The 12119-nt window shown below is 36.5% G+C and overlaps 1 protein-coding gene across 1 annotated transcript in view; it reads left to right on the forward strand.

The window, feature by feature from the left end:
- LOC136810234 (E3 ubiquitin-protein ligase rnf213-alpha-like) overlaps positions 1-12119 on the forward strand; it is a 104457-nt gene that overhangs the window by 88528 nt on the left and 3810 nt on the right. The window contains exons 66-82 of the mRNA XM_067066802.1: positions 226-317; positions 743-994; positions 1385-1517; positions 2077-2517; positions 3049-3171; positions 3557-3628; positions 3903-3938; positions 4156-4305; positions 4794-4884; positions 5058-5092; positions 5594-5697; positions 6182-6335; positions 6648-6822; positions 7678-7769; positions 8081-8344; positions 9001-9142; positions 11831-11908. Of these exons, the coding sequence (XP_066922903.1) occupies positions 226-317; positions 743-994; positions 1385-1517; positions 2077-2517; positions 3049-3171; positions 3557-3628; positions 3903-3938; positions 4156-4305; positions 4794-4884; positions 5058-5092; positions 5594-5697; positions 6182-6335; positions 6648-6822; positions 7678-7769; positions 8081-8344; positions 9001-9142; positions 11831-11908 (2434 nt within the window). The remainder of the gene's footprint in view (positions 1-225; positions 318-742; positions 995-1384; positions 1518-2076; positions 2518-3048; positions 3172-3556; positions 3629-3902; positions 3939-4155; positions 4306-4793; positions 4885-5057; positions 5093-5593; positions 5698-6181; positions 6336-6647; positions 6823-7677; positions 7770-8080; positions 8345-9000; positions 9143-11830; positions 11909-12119) is intronic.

Raw genomic sequence — 12119 nt, forward strand, 5'->3', positions numbered from 1 at the left:
AAGAAGGTGTATAATTTTCGTCCTTATTGGGACTCGTCAGCACTGCACACTCTTGCTGGCTGGATCGATTTAACTAACCAGAAGATCATCTGTGGTTCAAAATTGGACAGAGAGATATTGACTACGGAATTCTTTGGATCCATGCATTTTTAAAACCTTTCCTGAATTTAGGATCTAGACTTTATTTTATCATATTAATACTACAACTCTTTTTTTCACATCCAGCACATCCAAGGTCTTCCAGATGCAATGACAAGTAAACAATCGTGGATCATTTTCGAAACGTTTTTGAAAGAAACAGTCATCAAAAAAGAAGGGTATAAACGGGTTTAGATGTTTCGTGTTTCTCGCGTCACAATGCAGGGGCATATATCTTTGAGACCACAGGACTTTAATGTCAAAGCACTACCTAGGTCTTTAGAACGCCATTTGATTAGGGAGGCTGTTCATCTTGGTGAGGTGGGATACGGACGTCACGTGATCTATTTCTAGCCATTTGATACATCAAAAAGTGTGACGTAACGTTCGAAAATCCATACCACCTTTACTTAATTGGGCCTGCCCGCCTCCATATAAACAGCCTCTCATACGACTGAATGCTGATTTCTCGTTCATTTTATCATTGATTATGGATGCGTATAAGTCTCAATTTGGGTGAGCTGGAAACATTTGATGAACCAACTCTGATTGACTGCTAATTGCTCGTCCATTTTATCGTTAATTCTCACCTTATCGCTTTTAGAGACGAAGAGTTAGACATGTCCGCATTACGAGAAAATTGTTTACAATTTTTTATTGACGTTGTGGTGGAGTTTTGTTTTTCCAAAGAAGCTTTCGAACGAATCGATCAAGAAACAGTTATTCCACACATCATGGGATATGCTTTCACTCAAAACGCTGGCGGTGGCACAAAAAGATTTTCTCCCGTTGAAGATTATGCTATTGATGACTCTCCTGTGATCAGGTCGTTTATTCTGCAACAACTTCTTAGCAGGTATGGACCCTGTCTCTGCTTTGCCTTTCAGTTTTACGGAAATTATTACTCTCAAAATTTTACATTTCTTGACTGATCTTCTTTGATGAAACTCCATGTCTGGTTTAATTTGCAAAAAGTTCACACCTTTAATTTAAATTACTACTACTTTTGCATTACAACTTTAATAAGATTAAATTTCGCAGATTTCGTAGATTTGAGTGTCATCCGCGAAATTAAGCTGTAATGGAAATTTAGAAAGGCCCAGTTTGATTTCGCGGATATGCTTAACCGTGAAATTTAATTCCCGCGAAAATTTATCCCATTAAAACATTTCCCCTAGTCGCGTACATTTCATCCTACTTCTAAAAAGGTCGATTTTTAAAAATCTTGATTCGTTCTTTCGCATAGGGAAGTAGAAGTTCAGAAGTACGTTGAAGATTATCTCGACGAAAATTTGAGATTGATTCAACGAAATTCAACGAATGGCCAAGACGAAGCTGATATTTGGAATATGTGCAAAATCTTCATCTACTGTTATCAGGTATCTCCAGCGCCTTTTGATTGATTTCTCGAAACATTGAACGATTGGGCTAAGAGTTTAAAGTCCTAGAGTTAGAGTGGAATCTTCAACCTTTCCCATTAAGAAAAAAGTGAAGTCTTCAGATTTGTGCAGCATTTAGAATGACAGATTTAAAAATATACAGTTGACGTTTTTTAATTCGATGTTCTACTATTTAATAAGGCTCTATCATTCGATAATATTCAAAGTCATCGTCAACAAGAAACTCTCATAAACAACGCTCTACTTTTCAATAAAGGTCCCTTAATTGATGAAAATCCAATTCCCCTTTAAATTCATATTAGAGAGTGTCAACTCTAGTGCTTTCTTTGTTTTGAAGCGGCATATTCTTCTAAATCTGCTTTCAATCATTTTTGTGAAATCTTTTACCTACTTTTGCCTCGGTTATCAGAATTTTAAATTAACATAAATTTGAGACAGAGATATGTTCAATATTTTGGTTCAGCTGACTTTCCTTTTAGGCTGTTTGTTTCAATCTCCACTATTTAGTTATTTTGATCAAGTTTGATTTTTATCTTAGGATCATCTCACAAACACCGTTTTTAACGTTTACAAGAAGAATGGTGATTTTACAAGACATTATCTCAACCATGTTTCAACAACATTGAGCGACGTTCGTGAATTTTTCACCACACCAAGACCGACAAACACACTAGACGTCAAACTATTGGAAATGATTGCTCAAACAAGAGTCTGTTTATCGGCGTGTGCAGATATTCTTTCTAGCGAGGGGTCGAAATTCATTGAAGAGAAAGCTCAAGAGAAAGAGGATCGACAGTTAAAAAGAGAACAAGAAAGTGTTGTCGCTAGTCTAGGTCTTTTGGTAAAAGACATAAAAAACACAGACGTTCACATGTTTTTACACCGTCAAATGATCCATGTTTATGGGAAACAAGAGTTACATAATGTTATTAACGAACATTCATGGCTAGCTCTGGATACTCCTGAAAATAAGCAAAATGTGAGTACTCCCTGGTAGACATTATTACATTTTTTACATTTTTTTTAAAGTGGAGAATATTACACCCCCTTCTCACAGACCCACTGGGAACCCTTGCCACTGGAAAAATTGGCCAAAATATCGTCCCCAGTGAAAAATTCTACTCTAATTTTGTCCCCGCTGAAAATAATTAGATGGCAAATCCCCACTGTAAAATATTGTGCTATTTTTTCCATCCCCACTGAAGTTTCTGGCTAGAAAACAATGGAATTCAATTCCCCAGCTATCATAAAATGGGATTATCAATCCCCATCGAGTTTGGCCCGATATGTTTACCCCCACTGGCTGATGAAATCCCACCGGGTCTGAAAAGGGGGTGTAACATTGTGTTTCTTAACTGCCTTCCTTGAAATTTAACTAAATTGGGGTCTCGCCTCTCTATAGATCGACATTTTCATAACGGTACAAATTTGTATTCCCCAAGCATGGCCGAGATATTCTCTATATTTTCCGTTGAACGAATTTCAAAAAACGCTCTCTTATTTTTCATAGAACACCAACTACGACAGATACTTGATTTACGATAAATCGTACAAAGATGCGAGAATGGCGATCTCGGAATTCCTGTTGCACCCTGATGATAACAGCACCCTCCATCAAGTCTCTGCTAGCAAAGTAAGTGATATTTATTTTTGATGAAAGTACTTTTTCCACTTTGAATAGTTCTCACCATTTATTTTTGCCTTCCTACAAAACCAAAAGATTTGATAAAAGTTCGCTAAATTAATTTCCATCATTAAGGATCCCAAATTATGCTATTCCAGTCCAAGTTTTCTGTTCAAGAACGATCGTTGGCCAAAAATGTCATACAGCTGCCAAATTATCTCTTGCAAGTCATCCATCAAATTAATCCGCCTAATTTCCTTCTTAGAAAAACCTTTTCGGCAAAATTAAATACCCGCAAAAATTTCTTCCTTTAAGGTACTCGCAAATCTATATATTGTCATTAACTATTAAAATACTACTCAATGTCATAACATGTATTCTTTATCGCTTTCAGACAAAGGACTTTGTCAAAGAATTGGCAACGCTGCATTTTGATGTGTTCTCCGATATTGAAATTGACCAACAGGTATTGGATGCAATCTTGACATTTTTTTGATATTGTTCTTCTGGTAGTTTTTATGTTATCTCAGATCATTTAGGTTCCATCTTTTTTGGCTAGTTACAGAATTGTTGATCTTAAAATTGGATAACTATAAAAAAAGTCCGATTCTGTAGCTTTTTTCAATATAACGATATTCAGCTATTTTGTCTTTCTACCTAACAAACCCTTCAACCATTCGTTGTTTCATCCATTGGAAATAGTATTAAAACTTACATAATCGTTTTCTCTTTCTTTTTAGTATAAAGATACATTAATTAAAGAGATGAAACTGAAAGTAAGTTTTATATATTGCCCGTTTTCTTCGTTTTCTGGCATTTGCGAATTCTACGTTAAGGACATGAAAAAATGTTTTTTTTGCCATTAGATTACACAGCATTGTCAAATAAAAGTAATAAGAATATTTTGCCTCTCCTGCGCTGCGGGAGCGCACATTTTGGGATATTCTTTTGTTAATTTGAATACACAAACATAAATATCTTTTATTTTTCAAGAACTTGGACAACTACTTAGCAATGGCAGGACAGAATTCAGATAAAAACATCTTGGAATTCTTATACCATCTTGCTGTGGTTTTGAAGCACTCCAAAAGTGATTTCATTGCCTTGTTCAAAGCGCTTACAAACAGTCCTCAAACTTTGAAGGTAATCATAGATTTGTTCTGGGTCAACCGTGCAGAAAAAACAACTGCATTGTTGTTTTTCTTAAAAAGATCATCTCAATGTAGGTGTCACTGTGTGGGTACACGTTTTTCTCAACTAGATCTAGAATCTGGCAATGTACTTGTCTGTCTGTCTGTCTGTCTGTCTGTCTGAAAACAGGCGTGACAGCCGCATTCGTCAAAAATGGTCCGATTTGACTAAAATTTGGCACACTTGTTCTTTGGGTGAATATCTGGGTTGTTTGTCTTTTCATTTTTCAAAAATCTTAATATTTTGGCCATCAAAGCCTTATGTTCTCATATTGTTTCTCACAAAAATTTGTGTATACTTTTTGGAGTAAGTGTTTTTTTGTGTGTGGTCCAGTGTGATTTAAAGTTTTTATGAGTGAATTGGATTTAAAGAAACTATGAGGTTTTATTACAGAATTTATGTAGGTGTTTTTAAGTTTTTGTATCTTTTGTTCTCTACAGGACTCGTACCTTCCAACAATGCCAAGTGACAATTTTGAGGCTATTGAAGCCGTGATGCCCACCAATGGTTATAACAAATTCACTCGCCATGGTAACTACAATACCGATTTTCGATTAGCCATAAAAAAGTTTTGGCTTTCGAAACTAATCATAATTTGCCTCTAGGGTATAGCGAAGACAAATAGCTATTTGTTTGCAGTTTTTCCGTTTTGCTTATTTTGTTAGAGGTAGTGTCATTTCTGTTTTCCTTTTATTTTCTCTTAGAATGCTCTTGCGGATATCCATATGTCATCACTGAGGTATCAACTATTATCTTAATTAAGTAGTGAACCTTCACCAATTATAACCAATCTCACAATATGAACTTTTTGCAAAAATCGAACAGCGATTGGCGATACTGTGTTGTTCTCACAGTTTATAATCTGCTAAGAAACCTGACTTTTGAATTGTGGAACAATTAAGGAGTGGTAGCAAAGTGGTCGAAAGTTTTAATGCAACAAACCAGGGGCTTACTGGTGCAAACTCATGTTCCTTCCATGTTTCGCTTAGCATATAGCAGATAGCTGAGCTGACTGACTTTAGACCCTGTGAAAATCACTGCTATCACGGTAAAATATAGACCACCGAAATGTTATATATGACGTATACCAGAGTCTACCTCTGATAATTTTTAATGACGCTGAGTCTAGTGAAGCTAAATACACCGGTCTACTTATCAGCGCCATCCAGTCTATCAAAAAAGCTATAAGTGGCACCCAGGCTATATTTGGCAAAGATTTAGATTCTTTTTTTTTTTGTAGTGTGGTAACCCGAACCAAGAATTTACTTGTCCAGAGTGTAAGCAACCAATTGGTGGTACAAATTACAAATTTGTTGCTGGACAAAAAACAAATATTGCAAACAGGTTTCTAAACATACGTATTTTTATGTGTACTATGTGGCCGGTATAGATTGACTTATTTGATAGCCTCGTACTTTAACCGGAGTAGAAAAAAGCGAAATGTTCGGGATTTATTATTTAAAAGCAATGCTTCAGTAGACCTTGTCTTGATTTTATTTCGCGAATTTTCAAAAAATTAAGTGACCCTAAAAACGTCAAAATAATAAGTTTACAATTTATTTGTTCGCTGAAAATCTGGATTCAATTTCGCGAATCGGTGATCCTGCGTGATTTCGTAAAATTTAAATTTGTGAGAATGACAATACTTTGAAAACGCGAAATGAAATCTGTCGAGAATCAATCTGATTAACATTTTAGACGTTTTCGCGCGGTGACATGAGGTCAAATCGTCGTCAAAGGTGTTTTTCTTTTCTTAAGATTTTTACGACCTTCACTTTAGATATTATTACAAAAGTATAAGCTCCATAAACTATTGATTTTTTAATAGGGATAACACAAAACATGGTCATTGTCTCGGCGACGCACAAAACCGATCACTTGATGCTATTCCTGAACGCGAATTGACGAGAATCTCGGTAGTTTTACAACAAATTCTGATCCACATATCAATGCTTCTTGGATACTTGAAAGGTCATCAAATGGTAAGATACGCCATCAATTATCCAAACGAAAGATAAAAACTTTGATATTCATCATATTTGATGCTGGTCGTGGTCGCTGTTTTTGGTCGATGTTTAGAAACTCCCAATCGAATGTTTTGGGATATTTTAGCCTGCAGAAACCTTTATGGTCCTGTGAAAATTTTTAAGTACTTTTGTCTAACTATTTTCAAAGTCGAGAAAAATCGATTTCTGACAATTACAATCAAACGCCATCAAGTGCACCCGAAAAGCAGGGTTTTCCTTCGTGTATCTGTAGCTGGATATGCCTTTATATTGTGGTGTTTTATTCAGGACATCAACGCCCTTATCACGCCCAACCCAAACAAAGATGTGATCCAATTTTTCACGGAGCATGTCTTACACGATCTCTACCTCATCAAGAAAGGTTTGAATCTGAATGAAGATGGAGCAAAACTTGTGGTGCATTTGCTGCTCAAATTACTCATGAAAAACACTAACAAAAATGGTGAGTGATACCTTTCTTCTGAGGTCATCTAATTCTTAAATATTACTGAAAATATTTTTAGGTTAGTGTTTCCATCACACCCAGGTTGCTCTATTCAGACATCAGAGAGATTATGTATCGGAAATATTCTACGGCTACGGTTGCGGGGCTGCCCCATGCGGGTTGTCACCAAAGGCGACATGTCGTTGTCTACTTCACTCTGTACGGGGAAAACACCGTATTAGCAAAGTTGACATAATGTCGTACGTCAAATATCGAACTTGCTTTCACCCGCCATTACTGTCTTACTCGCCATTTCCCTCGCCACTTTAACCGTAGCCGTAGAGAATTCCAGATACAAAATCTCGCTATTACGATTCGTGTTCAGACATTACGGTCCGAAACAAAGCGGTTCCGAAACACTGTATAAACAACAAAATTTAAAACGTCAAAAAAGAAGACGTTACAAATCAGGACAGACGAAATAGTAACGCTCCACTTTTTCCATCGGAACGGAACTGCTACGTTTTTCTTGCTGCAAAACGTTTCAAAACCAATATGAACTGCTCCTATCCGTAACAAAAACCATACCGAAGCGATGTTGAACCGTAACCTCTGAGACCATATTCGCACGTAACCGTACCATTTCACTCCGAAACGAAGCGAAGTCAATGTATTGGTTACAAGTGATGTAAAACTTGAATTTAACCAAAAGAATGGCTTCATTTCGTTTCGGAGCGAAACGAAACCGTAGCATGTGAACGTTGTATGAATTTGGTCTCAGTAGAAGACTACTTGATTGATCAGCAAAAAATAAAAAATCCTACGTGTAGTCAAATAAGAATTATAATCAAAACTATTAATTTCTTCTGTTAGGTGTTCTTCAAGCCCAATACCTTTCCACAAAGCAAGGACGTATTACACACGAGAAAGCATTTGACCAACATATCATCAGAAAGTTCCTTGAGGTATGTATACTTTGAAACATGGTTGTAAACGACCCGAAATCCCTATTATTGATATTACGAACATTTTGAAAAAGTTTTCTCTGAAGTTTTAAGATTTTTTTTCTCTACATTCGTAAGCCTTAAATTTTCAGTGACACGAAAAGTCCAAAATGACAGGCATACAGTGTAAAGCATATACGCTAACACTTTGTTTATTTGTTGTGACCGTCCCAGCATTTAAATAGGTTTTTCGACTCTAATGTGTTTTCTCAGTGGCCGACATGTAGAAAAAATTCGGTGATGTAAACTGAAAAATTTCTTTTATGATTTAGACTTACGTGGATGACTTGAACAATTACACAAACCTTTTGATCAAAGATGACCGATCCTTACAAAGTGTTTTGATGAGACATTTGTATGAAGTTGAATTCCCATATCAATCAACGATCAACGATGTCCAGCCAGCACGTTGCTTTCAACTCTGGGGTTATTGGTCTACTATCAATTTGGCCAGTTTTCGACTTGTTGTTCAACAGAAAGCTTTCATGGCCCAGGTTCCAGTTTCAGTTAAACAATTGGCAAAATTTGTTGAAAACGTAAGATTTTTCTGTCGAATTTTCTCGGGGTAGTAGTATGGGGAATTCTCAAGAGATTCTATCTAAGATTCCCCAATATAAATAAGATAGAGAAATTACTTTGACAACCAGTGAATTAGACAGCCGACAACTATTCTACCTTAAGGGAAAAAAAAATTCGCGGATTAGTCAAAAAACCGTGAAATTAAATTCCGCGAATATTTATTCTTCGAAATTTTCTCCCCTTAATATATGTTCTGTATACAACAAACGTGTGCATGTTTGTAGATTCAACCTGAGTCATTCCAAATAACTAGAAAGTGGTCTTTTGTCGCTCTGCTTTGATTCCTGACAACTGTAAAGTAATGTCAAGTTTCTTAAGTAAGAGACGGCCTGTGAGGGACGCCCTCCCCTATAAAGACAGCTTATATAAACGAGCTTTTGTATTGCCCTCGACTGGAATCGCAAACTTACACATGCAACTGCTACTCTCGGATACTTAATAGCCGAAGGAGTTAGAATAAGCGGAGGGGGGTGGAAAAATCTCAAAAATTAATAAGCGGGGGGGGGGTGTTGGAAAAAAATCCTGGGTGGAAAATTTTCGAAAAACTAATTAGCGGGGGGACGGCTATTAGGTACCCGAGAGTAATTCTTTCACTTATTAATTTTTTTTCAAGGAGGATATCATCTCCAAAGTCAAAGAGCTTCCCAAGATCATACAACTACACGAAATTATGACTCGAAATTTCAACTTTCGGGTTAACAAGAAGACTGCGCAAGAACAAACCCTGGAAGACGCCATCAAAACAACCAATGAAGGTACCGACTATAGATATCTTAATATAAAACACTTCGACCCTGTTGAAGCAATATTATGAACCTGCGTAAAAGTAGACCACAGCTTTGTGCCGGCAATTTGTTCAATCAAAACAATTCTCTCACCACCTTCCTTTCCAATGCTAACCTAGACTAGTAAACTAGTCGTTGTAAAAAGACCCATATACAAAAAATCAAGCTCAAAATAAAAAAATCGAAGGGGTGAAGTTGCGTCTCTTTTCTGAATTTCAACGACTAGAAGCTACTTCTTTCAAAAAACGTTGTTTAATTTTACAACTTTTTTTAGGTTTTTGAGAATCCATCCAACTTTTTTGACTAAATGATATTTCATAGTAACATTGAACATGGGAACATATAAATAAATGAGCATTTCTAAAAACGCAATAAACAGAAAGAAAAATAAATGCAATCCCGCACGGGTCAGACATACAGAAATCTGTATTTCTCCTCTAACTCTAAACCATAGTAACTTCCCGCACCCTAAACTCCCGACTCCCATACCCACAGAAGAAAAGACACAGTGTTTTCTTTATAATTTGGTGGACGGGTCTTTGCAAGCACTGAGGATACTCTGGACAGCGGATAAAATACAAGAAGTTTATTCGTTGAGTACTGTATAATAAATTCTTGGCTCGAGTGTCATTGTTGTAAATTTGAACGTGGTAATATTTCGTAGAAAGTAGTGATTGCGAACCGGCCGGATGCGCCACAAACCCCTTCGTGAGAGGAAAATACATATTCCTCGTCCCAATGCACGGTCGCGTCCTCGAGGGTTAAGGCACTACTCTTGAGTCTCTCGCAAATACGATCTCTCATTAAATCGTTCATAATTACCGCCTCTCGTTAATTCGTTTGTAATTACGTTAATTTTCGTCAGTTCTTTCGATGGAAATATATGATAACATCGACCAATGTTAGGATATCGTATCATATCGTTTCGTCTTTCGAGTTCGGAATGCTCGGATTCTTCTCTTGCAGGTGTTGTCAGTGGTTGTTCGTTATCGAGTTTTTATCGTGTATCTGATTTGTCCGGTTGCTCTTTAGTCGGCTATAGAATCGGAAGTGTTTTTCTGGATACATATCCCGTTTCGTTGCCTCCGGTCATCGTCGATGCATCACATGAAAATAAAATATAAGATTTATGTAAGTAAGGTTAATGTCCAGAGCCCTCGACCCGAGATGTTGTTTTGAAAAAGGGCTACCATTTTTAAACCCATACATGTCTCATCTGAGCATGCGTACTCGAACCCATGTCTCTCGGACGCCCGTCCGCCCATTCACGATCACGCCCTGACGCCCTACTATTTGAGTGCGAGATCGCGGAGAAACTAATTTTCGCTCTATCTTCGACTGCGCGAAAATTCGCGTCTCTCCTTACGATTTTAGGTGAAGAAAAAAAGGCGTTGGAAGTAGCTTCTAGTTAGGCTGCATGCATCCCCAAATTAGTTTTGATATAGGGGATGCGAATCAGGCTCTGATATCGCTTCCGAGAAAATTACCGAATAGCTATGTATTTTGCAGAATTTTGGCGACTTGTATTTTTCAAAAAACTTGATGTGTATTGTTTGAGTTATTTGATGACGTAAATAGAAATCAAATAAAGATTCAAATAAAAACTCTATTTCTTTTTGTTTATCGAAATTAATTGAATTAGCAAACAAAACTCTCAAGATAACAAAAGACGACAAACTGTCAATCAAAGTTCTCTATCATTCAACTCTTTTTTTGGTTAGCAGATTTTTTGCTAAGTTCGGAACGGTTTTGTGAGCCTGATTCGCATCCCCTATATCAAAACTTATCAGAGGGGATGCGGGCAGCCTAGCTTCTAGTCGGTTATTTTCCTTTTCTCTCACGCGCGCTGAATATTTAATTAGTGTTTACATTATTTGATTGGCAGTTTTATTATAAGGTTATGACATATAAGGTTATAAGTAATAACCGACTAGTTTACTAGTCTAATGCTAACCAAACAAACATACAAACATGGTTTTCAATCAAACAGATTGCCGGTTTCTGTAAAGATGTCGCAATATTTTGATTCCTTTCTTTTAGTTTGGGGTGTATATCTAGTATTTTATATAAATTGTTTGTGGTCAACAGGGTGCTTTGTTGTTTTATATAGACAAGGCTAGGGTTGGTAAGCCAAGTTGGTTAAGCTGCGCCTTCATCAATTTGATTGCCTTTAACATTAAGGGGTATTTGGGTAAATGAATGTCAAAAATAATTCATTTTGGTAGTTTTTTTTAATCAACTGTTTGCACCATCGAGTTTCTATCAATTGGAACTTTACAGGATTTTATCGGGAAATTTCAGGGTATCCCAATGACTTTTCCGAGTTAAAGAGACATTCGAGTTGCAGAGGTTCGATTTATGATAAGACTTTGATAATACAGTCAACCCTCTTTTATTCGAACTTCTACTTATCGAACCTCTCTATAATTCGAACAAAATTATCGGTCGCCTCAGTTGTAAAGTAGTATAAAATAGTCTTCTGTAATTCGAATTTTTCTCTAATTCGATGAATTAGAATTTCGGTCCCGTGAAGATCGAATTAGAGAGAGTCAACTGTAATATTGTTCGATCAACCATTTGTTGATTTGATAATGTTGACAGTATCAATTATCTTTCGAGAGATTTCTTATTTATTTTATCTCCAATATTTGTTTTCAGATTTTAAGAAGTTCAAAAGACTTGTCAAAGATGTTTCCAAAATGTGGAAGGAATTAAAATCGAGACTTCAAAAGCACGGTAAGGGTCTTTTTGTCAGTGATTACTATTTCTTGACCATTTGTTAGTCCTCTTTCGTCTGCAGTTTTAACCTATAAGATTGTTCTGGTATCAGTTTTGATGGTGTGATGAAAATGATCAAATAAAAAGAGCTTGTAGGGTATAAGCTATCCGAACTGGCAAAGAAAATATGGACTTCTCAAGAGTGTGAATTCTTCCCTGAAAATCTCCT

Source organism: Clytia hemisphaerica, unplaced genomic scaffold, assembly GCF_902728285.1.
Source record: "Clytia hemisphaerica strain Z4C2 unplaced genomic scaffold, Clytia hemisphaerica genome assembly, whole genome shotgun sequence".
Taxonomy (NCBI): domain Eukaryota; kingdom Metazoa; phylum Cnidaria; class Hydrozoa; order Leptothecata; family Clytiidae; genus Clytia; species Clytia hemisphaerica.